The following is a 24,582-nucleotide window of genomic DNA, read 5'->3' as shown; positions in this document are numbered from 1 at the left end:
GAAAACGCTTTTCAATTATGCCCTTCCAGACTCTGTCAACGAAGCGAAGCGAAGTAGCAGAGTTTGGTTTTACCATGCTAGCATGAGCCCTGAATTGTGTTAAAATGTGGCTACAATCTGAACATGAAAATAGGAGGAGAAGAGACCATTGCAGATGGAGGTAATGAAGGGGGGTTAAATGGATTTCACTTCCTGTAATGTTGCTTTTAAATCATAAACAATATCTGCAAAATTACAATGCACGAAGTTCAAACATGAATATTTAATTTAAAGATTGCTTTTAAGGACTACAACAACGCTGAGAGGGACTGTGCGGCCTTCCTTCTGGATTAGTGGCATCACAAATCCTAAAGCTACATGAATCCAGCTCCCGGAATATGATTTATAGCATATCGAGACAGAATGAGCTAATCAATAACTAGAAGATAACTACGCACAAGCTACATAATTCATCAACTAACCATCCGGAATTGAGGTCTACATGTTGACGCTTCTTGATTCTCTCCATCTTTGTCTGACTCCGGTTTGAATATAAAGCTAAACGTTTTGAAATTGTCTGTGAGGTAAACAAAGCTGCAAAACGAGCGGTTGAAACTCATCCCCTGTGCCGGGAGCAGCAGCCCGACTGCATCCAAAGGGACAGACAAAAAACATGCGCTTTACTCACCCTCAATGACAATTCCAGCATAGAATATTAACATGTATTTGGGGCATTCCAAGCCAAACCCCTCACACACATCCTGGGGACACTGAAGACCCACCACACATCGATTTTGTAATTGTAGACGAGGAAGGAACAACCGGCCGTGATCAAGATGGGAAATAAAGGAATCTGAAAAGAAAAGTTAAAAATTATAAACAATTCTGCAGAATATAAGCTTTTAAGGTGTAGGGAGCCGCACCTTCAGTTATATACGGTCTAGCTGGATTAAGCAGAGCGACTAATTTACATGATCACTGTTAGAGGAGGCAGTGTGATGAAAAGGTTAGCTGAAGGGCAGAGCCACCTGAAGACTAAAGTGCACAGCTATGGCATTGCAGTGGTCAGAATGTGCTCACGCAACCTTAATCATGAAATTGGAGACTACTGATTGCCAGATAAACATCTCAGGAATAGCATGATCGTCTAACAAGAAGATGTGCCTTAGTGATGCATCCTAGCTTTGTTAGCACATACAACATAAGTTTTGCCACCACTTTGAACTCAAAGATGTTAGCAGCCACTATAGAATAACTTCTGTGAAGCGCGAAGGAACGAAGCCTGAGCAGGCTCGGTAATTCATCTGACCTTTGCTGTTCCAAATGTCCAAAATCTGAACGGATATGCACCCTTCGTCTAGCTGATCGGATCGCTTAATTAGCACTGAGTGGGCCAGTGATAACAGACGAGAAATGAGCCTGCCTTGAAGAGATACATGGTGTGTTTTTTTTATTTTATTTTTATTTATTTATTAATAACCATTAAATCTTAATCTTATTAATCTTAGTAAGATACTTACCTGAAATAAGGTGACGGCATACCGATAAGATACAACCTCAGTCACACTTGATATTCTGTTGTTGACTTTGAGCGTAGAATCTATTTCTCAGCTGTGCCGCACACACCTGACATTACTCTCGAGTTACTCTTTTATGAGTAAAGTTTTATTCATAGCCAAGAGATCACTGGCCATGGCAACCAAGGGAGTCCCTTGAATAGAAAAAATTGAATTGTATGGTCTAAACTTATAACTGTTAGTTCTACTGTGTTGAGCACGTTTTAGTCTGTGACATTTGACCTGAGCATCCTAGTCTGCCTTTGTGCATTTAATATCAACTACCTATAATGAAAATATTTCTATGACGCATATCGGTGGATCAAGTAGATGCCAAGAAAATTTGTATTACCGCGATTGTACCATATTTATGGTAGTGAAGAATTTAACCCCTTAACTGTCACCGTCCCGTATACGGGACGCCTACGTTTACGTCACTATATTACAATTAAATCCTAATTTAATCATGACAAACTATATATTGTTGGAAAGGTCTAAGACTCCTTAATAGATATTTCAGCACTGTTTTTTGTTACAATTTATGCAGGAACAGTAATAGATGAATTTATGACAAGAGTGCACCTCAAAAAATCGACATCATAACAGGAGTTCTGGCGTTTGTCACAAAAAGTCAACGAACACACTTTTAATAATTGAAACTTTGGTTTTCATGCTAAAAGTTCATAATAAAACATTTAATCTAGTATTTGTCAATAAAAAAATATAAAATAACATTATCTTCTAAAAAGTATGACATGTATATTATCCTCTAAAATATGATATAATATTTTTTTATCGCCTTTTTTTATTACATTACATATTTTAGTAGTTATCATAAATTAGGTATCATTTGAAAGCTTACGATCTCAGAATTCATCCTGTGAAAACTGTTTTGAAATTGGACATTGTGTTACCATAGAAACGGTACTCTAAATTATTTTATCAGGCTCCTCCCCTTTTGGGCATCATTATGTTTCATAATTTATGATAAAAATATTTTCTAATCTTGACAAAACACATATTGTCAGAAAGGTCTGAGTCTCAAGGTTCCATATTTTGTGACAGAAGTGATATTTGGACAGAAATTTATGAATTTGTTATGTTAGAATGCATACAGTTAAATTCAATGGAATTCAATGACACCCGGTGGCTATTTTTGGTAATACGCCTAAACAAAATCTCATGGGAACTTCAATTTTTGTGATATCAACTTCAAATTTGGAACACAACTTGGTTAGATATATGGCTTTCATTTTATAGTAATTTTTTTGTAAAACATATTTTGTAAAATATATATTTTATATAAAATAAAAATATAAAATAAATTATATTTGATTTAATGTAAATTTAAACTTCCATAACTTTTTTATACTTTAATTTTTTGAAGTGCTTTCACTTCAGCAATAATCTGCTATTTTCCCCCTTTAAAACAAGACCAAACTTAGGTCTATACTCCAAAGCATTCTTGAATTACAACCATTTAAGCTTGAATAGTGCATTTTAATGTACATTTTCAAAAAGGGGGGTGACAGCAAAGGGGTTAAATATAAGTAGCCTATTAAAAGAGATATGAAAAATAAAACAGTAGAACAGTTGTAGAGAATTATCAGCACTGTAAATGTATCATTTACTTCCTATGTATTAAATACCCCTGCAACATATACCCACATAAGACCTACCTTTCATAACCATGTCTACTACGGAATGCGCATAGCATCCAATGACCACCTTGCTTTAAAGGTCAGCTTCTTCTTTATGATATGGACATATTTACATGTATCATTTTCTAATTTTTACAACCCTTTTTAAATTATAACTTTCCTGGCAGTCAGGAAATGATTTGGCTAAAACATCTCCATAAAGCCCGAGCAATAACGAATCAGAGAAGGTGTAAAACAAGTTACTGCTCCTTTAAGATAGAAGCACTCTCACGTGTTGAGTGAGCATATGAGGAGCGCGGACTGTGAATATGCAGAAAGCCGATATAATAACTTAGTTGCTCTTAAGCTTTGAGCAACCCAGTTGTTAGTATTTTGCAACCACCCATGAGTGCGTGGGATCGACAACGCTAAAAATAGATTACCACTGCACTCGCTGAGAAATCAGTTACGTGAATCTTTGTTTAAACACTTGCTACAACCATTCAGCGAGCATCCAGCCCTACTTTTTAAAGCGTTACAGTGAGTATGTTGCGTTGCAGACTGCTGTACATGTATCGGCAATTTAAGAAAACTACCACTTCGCCACAGTCGCCATTTGATCTTTACCACTGATGAAGGGAGCAGAAGAGCAAGTTTATACTTACCTGAATGATTAATAGGGACATGTATGTTTAATATTGGGGACATGTAAACAGTGGCCGCTGGAAGCGCCTACCAGAAGCCGAAAGTGGAAATTGAACTTGAAAAACCCTGTGAGGAGGAGATCGACTCTCATAAGATTTAAAGCCGCCACGTCCTTGTTTCCTACACAAGCGTTTTCCTACACTCGCGCACAAGTTGCGCTGAGATCAAATCAACAATAAGACTGGTGTTGTTATGATTGGAATCGAAACGCGAGTGAGTGAACGCCGGTGTTGGTTTCTGCGAACTGAATTGGAGCGTCAGCATCTGCGAACTCAAACATGAGTAAGTACCGATCTTTTATACCACGAGTGTGATAATGTGATTGGATAGATGAAAGGTAAAGTGACGTAACAATTAAGTCTTCCCGGCAGAACTTTATGCTAAAGCTTTCATTTCTCCCAAGCCAGTAAAGTGCAAGGTGCTCACAGGTGCCAAAGCATAAAAAAAAAAAATAAAAAAAACTTCAATATACAAAAACAATAACCTTGCATCAGGTCTAATACTTCAATCACAGTACTCAGCTGATACAGCATTCACTACCACCAGTCTTAACCCTCCTTGATCACTTCATTATGTGAGAATTTATACACCTGGGTACAACCATTTCTCAGCAAATATCACATGGGGAAGTAATAAAGACCATGAACATGTAATACATATCAAGTAAAAGTATTATGTGATCAAGTAACTCCATTTCCTTCACCACACAAATTTAAATAACAATACAAACTTCAATAAGTAAACTTCAGCAATAATTAGAGGAAGTACATATTAACATCAAACAATTCCCCCTCCTTTCCCACCATTTACATTTACATTTATTCATTTAGCTGACGCTTTTATACAAAGCGACTTACAATTGCTATATATGTCAGAGGTCGCACGCCTCTGGAGCAACTAGGGGTTAAGTGTCTTGCTCAGGGACACATTGGTGTCTCACAGTGGATTCGAACCCGGGTCTCTCACACCAAAGGCATGTGTCTTATCCACCATACTTGGTATCTCCCACTCCCCATGATGCCACACAGGACAGATATAAAAAGCATGAGAAAAGTCCATTCCAGTCTTTTACCCAAATCAAGATGGCCACCACCATGTATGCTGATCCAGGTGACAGTCAACAGTCTGTAACAAACTTTAAATGTCCTCTGGGTTAGTGCTCAGGTGGCCAGTCTGAGACACAACAGTATAGTTGTAGATATATTTGTGTGGTTAATCCATCTCTCCTGTCGCTGGTACACCAAGGTAAATAAAGAGTCTTTTAAAAACCAAGTATGTGTTCATGTGTTTTGTGAAAGGGCTAACAAGGGGTCACAAAGAAATGAGGGTAGCTCCGTGACACTGGGATAAAGTAGGCTCTCGGGCTTACTGGAGGCTTTCCTAGCAGGAACCGGGAAGCCATAGCGGTCAGGTTGATGCCTCTCTCGCCTGGATAAGGTGCTACTGGGTTTAACTGGGAGAGCCCTCTCCAACTCCAACTCTTCCTCATCTTTTCCATCCATACCAATGCCTGCCATGGTATCCCTCACTCAGTCTCCGGCTCGAAGGACCATTGAAGGAACTGTACTATAATGGGAATGGTTCAGGTGAAGTGAGGGTTTGGTGAGCAAACAGAGTCTCGGTCAGAAGACGTCAGATGATATGGAGTGATGATGGAAGCAAGGAGAAGGCAAGGTTTATTGCAACACCAGTAGTAGTTTATTTATTGTTACGGTTGTCTTTGGTTGAGATGCATGGTTTGTGTGGTTAACTGATGAAGACACACACAGTATACATCAGAGTGCCAGGAGAAATTGCAAAGAGTGAGCCAAGAGTTGTAGAAGCAATTTATAGACAACAGGTGAGGCGGGCGTGGTCAGGTGGCGAGTGGGAAAGTATCTTGGAAAGAGCGAAATGGAGTAGAAAGGGAATGGAATGGCCGGAGTCTTTTCAATGAGAAACGTGTTTACCAACAGGGAGGCGTTTTTCTGAAATTGTGATAAAATATTGTTCTATGCCATTTGGGATTTTGCCAATTCTCTCTTTTTCCTTATGGTTTGTAATGTAATGCCTAATTTGCAAATATCTATAAAAATCACTTGAGGGAAGATCAAATTGTTCCTGAAGTTGTGAGAAAGACTTTAAGTGTGTTTCTTCAAAGAGCTGATTAAAAAATAAAGAGGCCTTTAACTGCCCATCTCCTAAAACCATGGTCGCACATCGAAGGTGGAAAATCTACATTACCCACTATGGGCATAGCTCGAGAAATTGTTCCAACATCCTTGAGCATTTTCTTTACTTCTGCCCATACCTTTATTGTATGTTTTATCCATTCATTTTCAATCTTCATTTTATTGACATGTTTTAGATCCATAAAGGGTAGGGCAGACAGTTGTACACCCTTAACTTCCCCTTGCTCTATTTGAGTCCACTTTGCTTCCTCATCTCCACTGATCCAAGTCACAATTGCTGCTAGTTGAGCTGCCCAATAATAACATTTTATATTTGGCAAAGCCAGACCTCCTTTATTTTTAGCCAGATGAAGTGTTTTAAGTTTAATTCTGGGTCTTTTGTGTTGCCATATAAATTGAGAAATTAATTTGTTTAACATATTAAAAGGGGAAATTGGAACTCTTATGGGCAACGACTGAAATAAAAATAGGAAACGTGGGAGCAGGTTCATCCTTACGGTCTCAACTCTGCCAAACAAAGATAAAGGAAGAACTTCCCAACGACCTAGATCACTCCTTATTTGATTAATTAGCTTCTTATAGTTTGCCTCAAAAAGTCTTGTAGTTTCAGGTGTGATAATAATCCCCAAGTACCTAAATCCTTGTTTAGCCCAGTGAAATGACACCATCTCGTTTAGTTGTTTAGGCCATATTCCTGATATCATCATTGCCTCTGATTTATTTTGATTAATTTTGTACCCAGAAATGTCTCCATAGTCTTTTAGGCATTGCATTAGTCGAGGTATTGAAGTAAGGGGATGTTTTATAAAGAGCAGGATATCGTCAGCGAAAAGGGAAATTTTATGAACTCTCCCCCCACCATCCTCAACCCCCTCAATCTGAACATCCTGTCTTATTGCCTCCGCTAGAGGCTCGATACTGAGAGCAAAAAGAATGGGTGAGAGAGAGTCACCCTGTCTTACGCCTCTCTCTATATCAAAAAAGTCAGAGCAATGTCCGTTAACTCTAATTTTTGATTTGGGATTCTTGTACAACATCCGGAACGAAAAGGTAAATTTTTCACTGAAGTGAAAGTGAAAGTGAAAGTGACACGTGACGGCCAATTATGGTAACCCATACTTGGAATTTGACCTCTGCATTTAACCCATCCAAGTTAATGCACACACATTAGGAGCAGAGTAGTGAGTAGTTAACACACACACACTGCAAACGTGGATACACACACCCAGAGCAGCGGGCAGCCTTTGTGTGGCGCCCGGGGAGCGATTAGGGGTTAGGTGCCTTGCTCAAGGGCACCTCAGTCATTTCCCACCGGCTCTGGAATCGAACCAGCAACCTTTGGGTTACCAGTCCAACTCCCTAACCACTAGGCCATGACTGCCCATGAAGCCCATCTCAATTAATGTTTGTTCTAAAAATTGCCAATCAACCCGATCAAATGCTTTCTCAGCATCTAAGCTGAGAAGCATTGACGTTTGAGTACCCTTTGCCATGAGTGACTGCAGGTTTAATGCTCTCCTTATATTATTTGTCCCTTGGCGGCCTGAAATGAACCCCGTCTGATCTGGATTTACTAATTTCCTAATGTATTTTTGTACTCTAGTTGCTAAAATAGATGTTAATATTTTATAATCCACACACAGAAGGCTAATAGGACGATAGCTAGAACACTGGAATGGATCTTTTCCTTCCTTATGCAGGACTGTGATGATAGCCTCTGACCATGACTCTGGAGGGTTCCCTGAATTTAACACATAATTATATAACTTACATAATACTGGAGTGAGGTCATCAACAAACACTTTATAATATTCTCCTGCAAATCCGTCTATTCCTGGCGTTTTGTTATTTTTTTATTTAATAATTGTTCCTTTTCTCTAATTGGCTCTACTAACGCAGAGGCTTCATCCGTCGTCAATTTGTGTAATTTAAGATTTTTAAAGAAATCGTGTATTTTTTCTTCTTTCAATTCCTGATGCTGACCCTTATATAATTGTTCATAATATTTGGCAAAGGTATTTGCTACTGCTTTTGGGCTAGTTTCGACATTGTTGGAATGAGGTTGTACAATTTTAGGAATTGTTCGACTAGCTTGTGCTTTCTGTAGTTGAAATGATAATAACCTACTAGCCTTGTTTCCCAATTCATAGTATTTTCTATCGATAAACCTAAGGGCACCCTCTGCCTTATAGGTCAGAATCTCATCTAACTTGGCTCTATTCTCTTTAAGTTTATTAAATACTTCTTGTTTTCCACTTCGTTTATGTTCATTTTCTAATCTCTTAATTTCAGTTTCTAATTCTACTTGTTTTTTAAGTCTGTCTTTCTTCAACTTTGATCCTATAGATATTATTTTCCCCCTTATTGTGGCTTTTCCTGCGTCCCATAAAACCGTAGGTGAGACCATTCCATTGTCATTCAAAGCAAAATATTCCATTATTGCTGACCTTATTTCTTCTCTTATATTAACATCTGTCAATAGTGAAACATTAATTCTCCAATACTTCATACACGGTTCCAATCCCAAATCAAGTGTCATTTGTACTGGGCTATGATCTGAAGTGGTTATTGGCTCAATAACACAGTTTTTAACTCGGTATGTGTCCTTTTTGAACACCAAAAAATGATCCAGCCATGAGTAGCTTCCATGCACTTGTGACATAAAGGTGAAGTCTCTCTCTTTTGGATGAAGGTGTCGCCAAGCATCTATCAACCCTAATTCCTTCATCATATTCATTAGACTTTTCGACATTCTGCTTTGAGGTTTTGAGGATGATGGTAATTTATCTATTCTATTATTCAGTACGCAATTTAAGTCCCCACCCATTAAAAAAAAGCCTTCCCCATGATCTGCTACCAAATGTGCAAGCTTTTTGAAAAATTGTGGACAATCTTCATTTGGTGCATAGGCATTCAAAAGAGTTAATTTAAAACCAGCAATCATTCCTATGACCATAGCATAACGACCCTCAGTATCCTGGAAAACCTTTTCACAATGAAAGTACACAGACCTACTAAATAGTATAGCTACACCTCTCTTTTTACGTTTCCCATAAGAGCTACTTTAAACCTGATCCACCCATTCTCTTTTTAATTTTTGGTGTTCTGTTTCTGTGAGGTGAGTTTCTTGCAGTAAGGCTATAGAGCACTGCATTTTCTTCAACTGTCCCAGTATCTTTTTTCTTTTAATTGGGTTGTTTATTCCTTTTATGTTGTAGGTAATTAAATTAAGTAATGCCATCATTGTATTTATACTGATTCATGTAACACAGGCCAAACCTCTCATAAGCATCTGTTAGACAAAAACAAATAAAATAATTTAACTCCAAATGTACAAAGTTAAAGAAAAAGAAATTTGCAACCTGCCTCAGATAAAACAAAACAATAACATTATGAACATAGAACAGAACTTCCACATTTCCAGTCAGACACAGAGAATAGACTATAACTATGTCTGACCCCCGGTGATAATGGGACAGAGAGTGGTGACCTAATCCCTCTGTGGAGAAAAGCACCCAATGTGCAATAATGACTAATATTACACTAGCATGTAAGAAAGGTCTTAATGAGTGTGACCCACTCATGTAAACATCAAGAGTCCGTCAGAACTTTGTCTTTTTTTTTTAGTCTTTTTTTTTTTTACCCTTTGTGACAACTTTACTTTTTTATTTTGTATTATGCTGTTATTGCTTTCAGTCTATGCATTGTTCATACACATTCAACATTATGTGTGCCCTTAGCAGCCCTAGTCTTAAATCAAACTGAAATAAATTTCAAGTGTTATATACCTCTGACTACTCATCTTCCTCTTGAATCATAGCCTTCAAGTCAGCTATCGCCAGCATGTTGGTTCTCCTCCTCTTCGCGCTAATGGTCCATCCTCCAGTTAGTTTCTCCTCGATGTGCTCTTTCTCTCCGCACTGCACCTCTACACCCATCTCTCTCAAAGTATCCGCGGCATTTGTCAGCGAGGGAAAAGTTTTTTCTCCCGAGTCCATCTTGACTTTCAGTCGTGCTGTACACAGCCTGAATGCCCTTCTGCTTTAGCTGCTTGACGACTGCGTGAACCTTAGCTCGCTTCTTTTGTAGCTAAGGAGAATAATCTTGATTGAAGAAAATCCTCTTGTCTTCAAACATCACCTTTCCTTGTCTCCATGCTTGCTGCAAAACAATGTCTTTCACCGCTGCGTCAAGGAATCTCACAATGATTGATCTGGGGGGAGCCGCTGGATCTGTCGGTTTGGACTGAAGTGAGCGATGCGCTCTTTCAATTTTAATGTCCAAATTAGGTGGTAACGTCAGTACTTTGGGGAGCAGGGCTTTCACAAACGCAACCACGTCTCCATGTTCACTCTCCTCCGGTATTTGACATATTCGAAGATTGTTTCTCCTCAGCCTGTTTTGTAAATCATCACAAACAGCTGAGAGTTGTTTTTCGCGTTGAAACAGGTACCGTATCACACGGAGCTGCCCTGCCCCCGTATCTTCCACATCGCTCACTCTCCCCTCCAGCTCACCGATCCTCTGCTGGTGGTCACCGAGCTGCTCCTTAATATCTGTCACAGTCTTTTCCAAGCGTTCAAGGGTCTTTGTTGTTCGTTTATGTCCCTGACTGTTTTCTTCGCGGAGTTTTCTCATTTCTTGTATCAAAGACATTTCGCCCTCACGTGCTACCTGTTCGTGGCTAGCGCTGTTCGTGCTCGGTAGTTTATTGTCGGTTTCTTTCAAATGTCCTGGTTCTCCTTGTCCTCTCGTTTTCGATGTTGTAGTCATCTTGTTCACGGGCTATTTTCCACCCTGAAAGCTTTATATATCTGCAGTTGTCACTGTTTTCTAACTTTTTTTCTGACGGAGCCTTGTCTCTAACCTGTTGTTCCAACCATGACGTCACCGGAAGTCCTATAAACAGCAATTTAAACAACACACACACTCTTTTTGCTACTGTAGAGAGACTGACAAACCCCCCAAGCCAGATTCCCAGTGAAATGCTCTCAGACAGCAAGTGCAGTGAGTTTGCTTCTTTCTTCTCTGAGAAAATCAATAATATCAGAAAGGTGATCAGCACATCCTTGAGTTGCACTGGGGTCAGACAGATCAGACCACCTGAGAAAGTAGTTACTATGTCTGATTTCAAAGAAATTGATGGCAAAATTTTGGAAGAAACCGTACAGCACCTTAAAACATCAACATGCGCCCTTGACACACTTCCCACATCTTTTTTCAAAAGTGTGTTAAACAGTTTAGAAGCAGATCTTCTAGAAGTGGTAAATGCCTCACTTCTCTCTGGGAGTTTTCCAAACTCCCTAAAAAGTGCAGTTGTCAAGCCCCTCCTGAAAAAGAGCAATCTGGATAAGACCATATTAAGCAACTATAGACCGATCTCAAATATTCCTTTCATAGGCAAGATCATTGAAAAAGTTGTCTTCAATCAGCTGAACAAATTCTTAAGCTCGAATGGATACTTTGACCATTTTCAATCTGGTTTCCGACCGCACCACAGCACAGAGACAGCGCTCATAAAGATAATAAACGATATTCGCTTAAATACTGATTCAGGAAAATGATCAGTGCTGATACTACTCGACCTCAGTGCTACATTTGACACTGTCGACCATAACATACTTCTGGACTGGCTGGAAAACTGGGTGGGGCTTTCTGGGATTGTCCTAAAATGGTTCAGGTCATACTTTGAGGTTATTATGTGAGTATAGGAGACCATAAGTCTGAGTGGACATCCATGACATGCGGAGTCCCTCAAGGCTCAATTCTTGCGCCACTCCTGTTCAACCTGTATATGCTCCCAATGAGCCAAATAATGAGAAAGAACCAAATTGCTTACCACAGCTATGCAGACGACACACAGATCTACTTAGCCCTATCGCCCAACGATTACAGCCCCATTGACTCCCTGTGCCAATGCATTGACGAAGTCAACAGTTGGATGTGTCAAAACTTTCTTCAATTAAACAAAGACAAAACTGAAGTCATTGCGTTTGGAAACAAAGATGAAGTTCTCAAGGTGAACGCATACCTTCACTCTAGGGGTCAAACAACTAAAAATCAAGTCAGGAATCTTGGTGTGACACTAGAGTCAGACCTTAGTTTCAGTAGTCATGTCAAAGCAATAACTAAATCAGCATACTATCATCTGAAAAATATTGCAAGAATTAGATGCTTTGTTTCCAGACTAGACTTAGAGAAACTTGTGCATGCTTTCATCACCAGCAGGGTGGATTATTGTAATGGACTCCTCACTGGCCTTCCCAAAAAGACCATAAGACAGTTGCAGCTCATACAGAATGCTGCCGCTAGGATTCTGAGCAGAACCAGAAAATATGAACATATCACACCAGTCCTCAGGTCTTTACACTGGCTCCCAGTTAGATTTAGGATTGATTTTAAAGTATTATTACTGGTATATAAATCATTCAATGGCCTAGGACCTCAATACATTGCAGATATGATCACTGAATATAAACCCAACAGATCACTCAGATCATTAGGATCATATCAGCTAGAAATACCAAGGGTTCACTCTAAACATGGCGAGTCCACTTTTAGCTATTATGCCAGCTGCAGCTGGAACCAGCTTCCAGAAGAGATCAGATGTGCTCCTACAGTAGTCACATTCAAATCCAGACTCAAAACACTTCTCTTTAGCTGTGCATTTACTGAATGAGCACTGTGCCGCTGTTCGTCCGACTGTTTGTACTGTACTGTATTTTATTTTATTTTATTTTATTTTTCTAAACTGTTTTAATTATTCTTATTTCTTGTTTTTTTTATTTCTCCAATGTAAAGCACTTAGAATTGCCATTTTGTATGAAATGTGCTATATAAATAAACTTGCCTTGCCTTGATTTTATCACGGGGAATGACGTGTGCAAAATCTAAATCTCTGTCCATAATTTTTCGAACAATTATTGATAAAGGAAATTTTCGCACAATATTGGAAATATTTACATTTTAAACCATGAAGGTGAGTCAGTGGATATCACACAAGCAATTTGCATACTTTGCTCTAGAGTTATGGTGGTGAAGAAGTCTCAAACCCCAGTCAATTAATAACTACAGAAAGTGAAATAAAAAACATTTGACACAGCATTAACGGTTCATATTCTTTCAGAGACGATGAGAGCTGAATCTACTTCAACATGCTGATAATGGTATATAGGCCTAGGCTAACTGTCTTAATTTATTTTCTTAATATTTCTCTTGTGGCCCACAAGTAGTGAAAAAATTAGAAAAGAAGTATATCGTTTTAATCAAGTTGTTTTGTAAATGAGGAGTAAGCTAATCTAACTAATCTTTTATTTTCCTCGCAGCTCTTTGGTAATGGGGTGATGCGCTATAAAATTTTTGCGGGGAAAACCTCTTCTGATCATCGTCTATCGGCGCATCAGCACACTGCGTCTATCAACTGAGCATCGTCTATCGGCACAACCTGGCACGGGGTTTTTTGTGGGGCCCTCGAACAAGCGCTTTTGAGCGATCTTTCCCTTGATTCAGCATCATCCCTCAAGGACCCAACCTAGGCTTATGCAGCAGGAGGTCATTCTGGTGCACGTCTACATACTATGGGCATTGTGCAGGCATAACAGACCGACGGGGAGGGGCTTTACTCGAGCCACTGATCTGGTTCTCCGGGCTACCAAGGAGACGGCCAGAGCTATTGGCCATACTATGGCAGCTCTGGAAGCCTCAGAGAGACATTTGTGGCTTAATCTATCTAACATTAAAGAAAGTGACAAGTATATCTGTTGGATGCCCCGCTTTCTCCTGTGGGACTCTTTGGCGACTCCATTAATTCAGTCGTCGAGAGGTTCCAGAAGGCTAAAAAGCAGGTGGTGGCATTCCAGCAGGTCTTCCCTTGTCGATCAAAGGTCTCAAAAGGCTGCTGGGCGGAAGCAGCCCTGTCACAGTGTCTGGTTGCTGTTCCCTGGGTGTCCACTAGAGGTCTCTTCCCCATACCGTCACCACCTCATCATGAACTGCATTTCCCATAATCCTTTGTCTGTACTTATCACTGATCATTGCACACAGCTGTTCCCACTCACATTGTTTGTATCTGTCTATTTATACCCTGTCTGTTTCAGTGTTTGTCATGGAGTCCTTGCTTAATGTCGGTTAGCACTTCTGAGTTCGTTTCCTGGTTTGTTTCTTGTTTCTCTGTATGGATTTTGACCTTTTGCCTGGCTGTTTATGATTACGGATTACCCCATTAAAGCTGCACTTGGATCTTACCTTTTGTGTGTGCATCACGTGACAAGCCCCAGGCGCACTCAAGCTCTTCATACAGGGCGCAACAAAAACAGAAAGTGTTGTTTCTCGTGCCCCACCGCAGAAAGAATGGGGGCAGGGTAAGCGCTCGAAGCCTCAACCTGGCAAAGATTAAATGGATCTGAGGAATGTCATCATTACAAGGAAGACTTCAGCTAAGAGGTTCTAACGCCAGTGTCAGACCTCTGAGGGCAGGCCCATTTGAGGAGATGTGGTTCACACCTCATTTACGGTGCCCACTTCCCTCCAGTGCCCTCAGGGGGCCGTTCTGCCAACCCAACTAGTCAGTATCCCAGAGTACATCTGGGAACGTAGCGTAATGTAGTACAGAATTCAGTTTTGTTCTCGTTCTCCTCGCTTTCACGTGGTTCTACCCACTATGGTGGGTCCAGAGAAGTCTCTGGTTATGGAACAAGATGTGAGAACTTTCTTGTGGAATGGGGCCATAGAACGTGTTCCCCACCAGAATCCGGATTTTACAGCCGGTATTTCATTGTTCCAAAAAAGAGTGTCCGATTTATTTGCACCATGTAAATCGTGCGGCCAAAAGCTAAAGTTCAAAATGTTCCCTGCCAAATCGTGACTATAATCAGTACAGAGGACTGGTTTGTCATGATAGACCTCAAAAATGCATACTTCCATATATCCATCCTTCAAAACCACAGGAAGGTCCTCAGGTGTGCTTTAGGGGGCAAAGTGTTCCAGTACAGGGTTCTTCCTTTTGGCTAGCACTGTCAACTTGCACTTTCAGGAAAGGCGTGGATGTTGCACTGGCTCCTCTGCGACTCCAGGGCATTCGCGTGTTGAATTACATCGACGATTGGTTGATACTAGCTCATTCAGAGCACATGGCGTTTTAACATCGAAATGTTGTCCTCGCTCATATGAAAGAGCAGGGGTTGAGGCAGAATCCAAAGAAGACTGTTCTTTCTCCAGTACAGAGAACCACCTTTTTGGGCGTTATGTTGGATTCTGTGATGATGCAGGTACGTTTCTCTCCTGCACACATAATCCTCTCAGCATTAAAAGAGCTGAAGCTAGGCCAGTCACGCACTGTCAAACAGTTTCAAAGATTGTCGACAGCAGCAGCCAACATCATACATTTTGGCATGTTGTACATGAGACCCCTGCAGTGGTGGCTGAAGACCAGGGGATTTTCCCCGAGGGTCAATCCATTCCACATGATCAAGGTTACAAGAAGATGTCTTTGTTCCTTGACAATGTGGAGGAAACCCTGGTTCTTGTCCAAAGGCCCAGTGTTATGACTTACTTGTCGTCATGTGATACTTATGACAGATACTTCTCTCAAATGTTGGGGAGCGGTCCTGGAGGACCACTCATCCCAGGGTCTGTGGAAGTGCGTTTTCTGATCTACGGGGGACATGTTCTTGTCCATTTAGACAACACATCGGTGGTCGCTTAGGTTGAGACAAGGGCTGAGGCCCGAGGAATTGAGACTTTACTCCGAGGTGGTGGGTCTTCTAAGGAGGAGGAAGAGAAGTGGAAGAGGACATATTAGTGTCATTCAGCCCCACTAGTGTTGAATACCATTATGCCTGTATGCATTTCCCCCGATCGCTCTGCTTTCAGGAATTATGAAGAGAGTTTGCCGGGAGGGTGCCCATCTACTGTTAGTGGCTCCTCTTTGGCCAACTCACATCTGTTTTTTGGACTTGATATCCCTCCTCTATGGCTCCCTTAACCCTCTGAGGTCTGAGCTGTTTTCTGGCCCTGGAGGTGCTCTGACATGCTCTGACATTTGTGCTTATTTCTGTTACTTGTGACATTGTCATGGCTAAAGTCTTATTACACTGTATTTAGCACAAACTCTGCTACAATAATATATCAGCAGCATGTATGTAAAAGTTTGTAGTTTTGAGATAATGACATTTATGCGTGGTTTGTGAAAATACCAACAAAAATTGTCACTGAAATAAGGCCATGAAACCCATACTGATTATTTCTTCACAAGACTTTTGAAAATTGTATCACGTAGCCTAGAATATTTGCTCCAAAACTATGTGAAAATCACCCTGACTGCTCATTCAGATAAGACAATATATTGATTTAAAATTTCTAAGACGTGTTTTGTGTGAGAAAGCCATAAGCGAAGAGGCGTGATCATCTCATGAATATGTAAGCCTTCAACACCTGAGAAAGACAAAGACACTCCCCTAACTGCCCTATTAGGAGCGATCAGGCCCTGTCATTCAGAGCAACCTTGCACAAAGAATGAGAAGATTTAAAAAAGAATGGCTTTTAGATTGTTTGGATTTATTTACAACACAACATAATCCAAAAATACACAACAAATGACAAAAGAGCACATTGAAAACAATGATCCAAAGACAGAGACCTTAGTGCCATTCCTAAAAACATTGTACATACCTTTCATTTCCAAGGTGTTTGATTTTCACTTTACCATGTTCATGTACAGAGACTCATGTGAATGTTGAAGTCAGCAGGACTCAGTTGCATCTGGTCCCTGAAAGAAAAGAAAAAAAGTGAACATACTGGTATCAAGAGAAACTAGGCCTGCACGATTTTGGGAATACATTTTAGATTTTTCTGGTTAAAATTGCTTTTTAAAATTCACAGAATACACACACACACAAATGTTTCCAACAATATATAATATAATGAACACCATGTTTGTTGTGCCTTGTAGGCATACGCTATGTGCAGTACTGCATAAAATAATTATAACAATAACATGTAGCAGCCTATAAATCTTCCAAAAGATTTCAGTAACAATGCTAGAGAAAAATATATTGATTATCTTATGTTACTTTAATGTTTCCATTCGTTATGATGATATGAAATGAGATAATAGTAAAAACATAAAGCCTAATGTTTGGTGCATTTTACCTTTCAAACGCAATCGCGCTCCAAAATATGATACATTCAAACGCACAGCGCACTCCAAAATATGATACATTCAAACCCACAGCGCGCTCCAAAATATGATACATTCAAACGCGATCGCGCTCCAAAATATGATACATTCAAAAGGGATCGCACTCCAAAATATTAAACATTATGGTTATACATATCTATGTTTGAGCAGATATCCACAAACAGTATTTAACAGTAAACACGGGTCTAAATAGTATAATATTCACCATATATCTAGCAACAGTTCAACTGCAATGTGAAGTTTATGCAACAATACCATAAACTAATAAGTAAGAATTTCTTACCTTACATCTTTCTTGTCTTCAAATCGCGTTCTTCTTCTTCTGAGGTAAATCCATGTAAGCTCACAGCGTGTCTTCCAAACTCGACGAAAAGCAGAGACTTGTGAAGTGTTTTGGTGTTTTGTGTTTGAGGTAACGAGGGCGTTCGCGTCCCATGTGGGCGATTTGCATGTGAATCACTTTTGCGCGAGTGGGCGTGGTCGAATTAAAAGTAATTAGCAAGCGTTTGAGATACTGGACATCCTGTTGGTTTTATACAAATTACTTAAACAGAGAATATTTGTTTTCAGTTTGAATCCGATCATTTAAAAGTACACACTTAAATGTGTATAAAGGTATATGGCTCATAAATGTGTGACAAGTATTCGCTGAGTTTTGTTTCAGTTTATAGACGTGCTCAAGAAAAAAAAGTTCACCGCGACGGAGAGGCAGAACGCACACCCTGTTTATTTTCTTTATTTTACAAAAGCAAAATGTTTTGATTTGATTGTAAGTGGACACATACAAAAGTAGAAATATCACAGATTCTTTTTTTATATTTCTTTTTTCTGTATAACCATAAATGACGAAGTAATTTAAGTTTATTGTACTACAATGTGAAGAAAATCCAGCAGAATGAGTAAGTGAGTTGTCGAGGTTATCTCTCTTGTTTATGAATTGGCCGGTCAGCCTTCTCCCTTGGCTGTCCGGGCCCATTCTACCAGGAGTGTGGCAGCTTCTAAAGCCTTGCTCTCTGTGGCCTCTCTTCATGACGTATGGGCTGCAGCGGGCTGGTCCTCTCCACACACCTTCGTCAGGTTCTATGACCTTAACCTGGGCACCACCCCTGGCTTCCAGGTGCTTCAGTCTTAGTTGTGCTCCAGATACTATTCACACTAGACAAGCACTGGTCAGTATGGCATAGTAGGTATTAATGTTCCCATAGTATTGTAACTTACAATGCAACGCCAGTTCCCTTGAAAGGGAATGCCTCGGTTACGACTGTAACATCGGTTCCCTGAAGAGAAATGCTGCATTGCTCCGCCATAACTTATTTCACTTCACTTACTTACTTCATGACTTACTTCAGCCTATCAGAAGCTGACATTGTTTGGTTCAGGGGTGCTTTAATACCTTCCTGGTTGTGACGTCTCCCCCCCCCCCCCATGATGTTCCGCCACACCATTGGACGGATTTCACAAGCGCTTCAAGACACAATCATGCAAAGGCGTTCCCATAGTGTCATAACTTATGACACAGCGTATCGTTCCCTCTTCAGGGAACCAAGGTTACCGTCATAAGTCGTTTTTATGACTTACCATATTCTATCACTTCAAAATCATGTGAGATCATCCTGTCACCAATAAAAGCCTTCAGTATGTACATGCCTTGACGGGCCTCTGGGTTTAATTCATAAGAACGCTGCAAAATCCACCTTGTTGAAGAAACATTTGTCCATTGGCCAATCCGGTTATCTTCACTGTCCTGTTTAATAGCAAAGACACAGTGCAGATATTTTGTGACAGTCAGCTACACATATCCTGACTATCAATGAAAAAAATATATAAATGCCCTACTGAAAATACAATAATTGCAAATATAACCGAATTTCTAGTTTTAATCAGATTTAAAAGGTGTGTTTGTTATGACTTCACAGAAGGTTTTGTGTTCTTACCTCAAGAACCACTGTACTATACTGTGAAAGAGCAAATAGTAATTTAAGATTAAAAGACAAAAATTTACATTATTTATTAAACGTGTATTCAACAATGCAAGAGATAATAAAGATGCCAGATAAACACATCAGACCTGCTGATCAAGGGGTGCAAAGTTTGTATCCATGGTAACAACTCTGAAGTTCACTGTAAAATAGAAATGTGTATTAAAAAAACTTCACTTTTGATGTCTTCAGCTCTTATGTAAGGGACAATTGCTTACAGTAATATTTCTCTCCTGTAAATTACCAAACTGTGTGTGAACCGTATTAAGTGTCAAATACAGGACTGAAAACTATATTCTGCTGCTGGGTGAATGTGTCTTTTGAGCCAAATTAAACTAGCTGTCACAGCTGCCTGTTTTAGCCATAATGTTACAAAAATGTCTGACAATTTGCTCCAGCTGACCAGTTAGAATCAAGTAGGCCTATCCCAGACAGCTATGAGGTTTATTACATGTAACAATTTATATCAGGGCTGTCAAACTCCTGGAGGGCTTCAGAGTTTAGTCCAAACTAGGGGTGTCGCAATATACCGGTGTGGACGATAATCGTGATATTCAAAGCATGAAATATCGACATTGTGTTAATTTAGAGTGTGACAATATACCGGTATTGGCGATAACCACAATGTTTAAAATGAATAGGACTCTTATGATAACATGACACGTAAATACTCCAGCGCCAGTACCTGGTTGACCTCTCAGGTGGCAGTATTGCACCCGCTGACACCTGTCAAATAAGAAGACGACGCAACGCTCGTCCGCGCCCGTGCAGCTAGAGTGGAACACTCTGTCCACACCCGAAAAAAGTAAGCTAACCAGTATTAAGAACAGAGTTCTTCGGCTTCAAAGAAAACAGCACCTTAAAGGTGGTCACACACCGGACGAGAAGCGCAGCGCCACGTCTTTAAAATTCGAACACATTCTCTATGAGTGTACACACACCGGCGGCTGCGACGCCCAGCAACGGCTCAGGACCATATTCAAAATCCTGCCGCGACACAGAGCGTCATTTACATCGTTTTATATTAACTTTACATTATATTTGTCTCAAATCATCGTAAATGATTTCACCCTGTGCTGCAATATACATTTAATTTTACATTAATTTACAGAAATCAGCTGCTTGAATGAAAATTGCTGATGTTATCGGATTTTCAGGTGATATTCTCAATTCATTCAGTTAACTAGTCATGGAATGGGAAACGTGACATTAACTGTTAACGGGGTTTCTGTGTTCATATATTAACAAAGGGTGATTATTAAAATTAAGAACCCCGTTTTCTTTACTCATCTTATTTTTGTATTTGTATTTGCACTTGATTTTTTTATTCAAATCTGCTATCTGCATGACTTTATTGGCGCCGGTGCAACAATAGGTTTAAGAGCTTTTCAGTTCTTCAGGAAACCTTCAGACAGTGTTTTGCTTCAGTTTGAAACCAGATAAACTTCACATGCTTGTCTTCCTTCACAAGAATTTGCCATAGATTGAGTACGCAAGAAGTAAAAAATGCATGTGCCTTGTCTATCAGTATCCTTATGTTTGTTGGGTAAAAAAGAAAAACTATATAAACAAAGTAAAAATGAATTTGACTGATAACTACCCGAAATAGATTCTATAGATATCGCGATATATCGATATCGTGAATTCTTTTGGCCACAATAACCGTGGTGTGAAAAATCTAACATCGTGACAGCCCTAGTCCAAACCCTGTTTATTTCAAATAACCTTGAAAGGCCTGATCAGGTACATTTTATAATTCAATTAAAAAAAAAAAATAGTATCCATAGATTTCATATAAAATAAAGTCACACAGATACTGATATCGATATTGTATTTGTAATTACAGTATTTAGGCTGAACATGTTTCAAAGTGAGGGGATTGCTCAAATGCAAACTGGATGACCATTCTCGTGTTTCAAAGCTGTTAGAATTCAAAGCTACTCATCCTTAATATCTGCTTTTCTTATATTTTCCTCTGCTCCTCTTTTTGTTTGTAAATCCATTGAACTGTTTACTTCATACTCTTTTACCATCTGCTGGTTTGTGCAACATTTGTAATGTTTGGCCTATTCTGCTACATCAGCTTGTTGCTTGATCATAGTGTGCTTTACTTATATGTGCTACATCAACTGTGATCAGGGTTTAGATGTCAGTGACACCAGCATTATTTACTGAGCTTTAGCCTTTGAGACATTCACAGCTCACCTGTCTGTCCTGGAGTATAGATGGGTTTATCAGTCTGGATAAAAGTCAGAGGATGGTAAGGCTTGAACATGACTTTTCTCTCTTCAGTCATCCTGAAAGTCTCTCCCTGAAGTTCAACCTTCATTTTCTGCACTGATTCTGCCTTGACCAGAGGAGCCTGGTGAGAAATAATTTCCTGTATTCACAACCTGCCACAAAAACTAGATGCATTATGATGAAACATATTTGATAATATTCATTATGTGCATGTTTTGATGGCAGACCTTGAAGTTAAAGCAGCGATGAAACTCTTCCTCAGCTTTCTCCTGCAGCAGTAATGTGCTCTGGATACCATGAACCAGATGAATGTTCATGACAAGGCTTTCATTGGGCTTAAGAAGACTTGCACACAGTTTGGCCTCAGATCCCGACTTGATCACTGCAGGAAACATCACCATGAAATATCTGTCCAGAGAAAATGATCATACAGTATTGGTTAGATGTAATAAGAAAAATAAAACATAAACTGGGAGGGAAAATCAATACAGTTAATTTACTATTGATCAATTGAAAATATGAATATGAAAAGTGTGAATAAAAGAACAAACTGTGTATTAAGTCTGGTAACTAAATTCTTTATAGTTGTACGTTTATTCAGAGAATTGCTCTTAAAAATACACTGCCATTAAAAAAAGCTGTCACTGTCATTCATTTTAAATGATCTTCTGCCTTAAGTTGTCTCTTAACCTTCTTGCTGCATTAGGACATTTTTGGTCATTTTTAGTTCAATTTCTTTGACCATTTTGGCTGTTTTAATGCAAATGGTATCTAATTTGGCAAAATTGTGACTTTTTGGATAAATAAAAAAATGTTGATCCCATGTTGCATAATATGTATAACACACACTGTGTAGATCAAATAGGAACATATAGCACCATAATGAGTGTTTGTTGGGAGCGAGTGCATTTTCTTTTTTGTGCTTTATTTTTTTTTTCTCTTTGTTTAAATATGTTTTTCCCCTCGGTAGTTCTTTTCTAGGTTTAGGTAGAGGACAGAGAAGGAAAAGGCGCGGTTTTCAAACCGCGTGCGTCAGACAGATGCCGGTATGGAGTCTGTTCCTGGGTCAGCTCTGTCCCTCAGGCATGGTTGCAGGTGTGTGCCAGAGCCTGGTGTTACAGTGGAAGATCTGCTCGTAGTTATCGGGGAGCAGATCGGGTTCGATAATATAGTGTCGGCACCGCGAATGAATAAAGCGATTGTGGTATTTTTGAAATCTGAACCGCTGGTAAATCAGTTGACTGTGAGCGGGTTATGGGTTTAAGAAACATTTGTTGCTGTTAGCCCATTATCTGCGCTGGCAACAAAAATCACTATATCAAATGTGCCTCCGTTTGTGTCGAATGACGCGATTACGAAAGAGTTGCAGAGGTTCGGTAAGATTGCGAGCCCCGTAAAAATGATTCCCCTCGGGTGTAAAAACGCGGCACTCAAACATGTACTTTCCTTTAGACGTCAGATCTATATGTTTCTTACTTAACCTACGCGTACTCTTGAGGTTTCCTTCCGTGTGAATCTGGGCCATAATTTGGGCCATAAACGTTTCGCGTGTCCACATCGAGATGAGCAAAGGCCGTCCACATCTAGAGCTGATACTGGAGTTACTGTTGATCATCACAATGCTGTAGCAGAGCAGGGGAGTGTGGAACAAGATGAAGGAGTGACAGAGGAGGTGAAAAGACAAGAGGAGGTGAGGGTCAATGCTGAAGGTGTGAATGATACTGATGCTGTACAGTTTGGCTCGCAGGATGCTGCTGATATTATTGAGATGAATGATGGAAGAAAAGGAGTTTTAGAGGAGATAGTTGATGATGGAGCTCAGGCTGGAGGCTCAGAGGAGAACATTGCTGATGAAGTAGATGAGTGTTCACAGTTTACTGGTGATGGGATGAGAGAGGGTGAGCAGTGGCTAGGTGGAGAGGCTGATACACTCTAAAAACTGCTGGGTTGTGTTAACCCAATTTTGGGTCAAATATGGTCTCACCCAACGTTGGGTTAAAAATTAAATTTAAAAATGGACAAACCCAGCCGTTGGTTTAAATTTTTAATGTAACCAATGCAATTTGTCCATTTTTAAATTGCATTTTTGTCCATTTTTGATTTTGTCCAAAATGCAATTTGTCCATTTTTAAATTGCATTTTTTAACCCAACGTTGGGTGAGACCATATTTGACCCAAAATTGGGTTAACACAACCCAGCAGTTTTTAGAGTGTAACAATCTATATACTGTTGAAGAGATTAATGCTTTCTTAGATGAGACAAAAGGAAAATCTGGGGTTGAAGTTGATGACTATTTCCCTGATGTTGAAAAGTTTGTAAATTCTGTGATGAAGGTAAGAAAAACTAGTAGTTATCAAGAAATCTCACAACAAAAGAGGTTCCGTCTTAAAAAGCATTTAACTACTATAAGAAAAATAGGAAGAGAAAGATTAACGAGGGGAACAACAAAACTTTTATGATGGCTTTTAACTTTGTTTATTTTTTCTGTCTTTTTCTCCTCCTCTCTTTCATGGAATTTTTGCGGGTGGGATCCCTTAATATCAATGGGATGAGAGATGGGAGGAAGAATGTGATATTATCAGAAATGATTAAATTGAAGGATTTAAGTGTTACTTTCCTACAAGAGACCCATAGTAATTATAGCAATGAAGTTGATTGGGGATTATGGTGGAAAGGAGACTATGTTTTGAGTCACGGGACTAATTTAAGTGCCGGTGTAGCTGTCCTTTTCTCCCCTTCTGTGAAAGCAAAAATTCTATCAAAAAATGAAGTGGAGCCTGGAAGGTGTTAATAGTAAAGGCTGAAATTTGTCATTTTAATTTTTTGTTTGTGGATATTTATGCTCCTAATGTTGGAGCGGAACGTTTAATTTTTTTTACCAGATTAGAAAATATAATAAAGTAAGAAAAGGATGATGTTTTTATTGTTGTGGGAGGAGATTGGAACTGTACTATTGATTTCATACTAGATAGAAATGGGGAGGAGCCTCATGCCATGTCAGCCACCTGTTTAGCTGGTGTTGTAAAAAAGCTACGTTTATCAGATGTGTGGAGAGAACATAATCCCCTTACAAAGCAATATACATGGGTGAAAGTTTGTAATGAAAACATTTC

The 24,582-nt window shown here is 39.5% G+C and overlaps 1 protein-coding gene across 2 annotated transcripts in view; it reads right to left on the bottom strand.

Moving 5' to 3' along the window:
- LOC309506209 (alpha-2-macroglobulin-like) overlaps window positions 1–24,582 on the bottom strand; it is an 86,137-nt gene that overhangs the window by 43,204 nt on the left and 18,351 nt on the right. For both annotated transcript variants that reach the window (XM_082179908.1, XM_082179909.1), the window contains exons 2-6: window positions 21,696–21,876; window positions 21,433–21,589; window positions 19,317–19,369; window positions 19,183–19,203; window positions 18,827–18,992 (exon numbers count right to left, since the gene is read on the bottom strand). In XM_082179908.1, coding sequence (XP_082036034.1) covers window positions 18,827–18,992; window positions 19,183–19,203; window positions 19,317–19,369; window positions 21,433–21,589; window positions 21,696–21,876 — 578 coding nt within the window. The remainder of the gene's footprint in view (window positions 1–18,826; window positions 18,993–19,182; window positions 19,204–19,316; window positions 19,370–21,432; window positions 21,590–21,695; window positions 21,877–24,582) is intronic.

This window comes from Leuciscus leuciscus (assembly GCF_965113295.1).
Source record: "Leuciscus leuciscus genome assembly, chromosome: 9".
Taxonomy (NCBI): Eukaryota; Metazoa; Chordata; class Actinopteri; order Cypriniformes; family Leuciscidae; genus Leuciscus; species Leuciscus leuciscus.
This window is presented reverse-complemented; position numbering and strand designations above follow the sequence as displayed.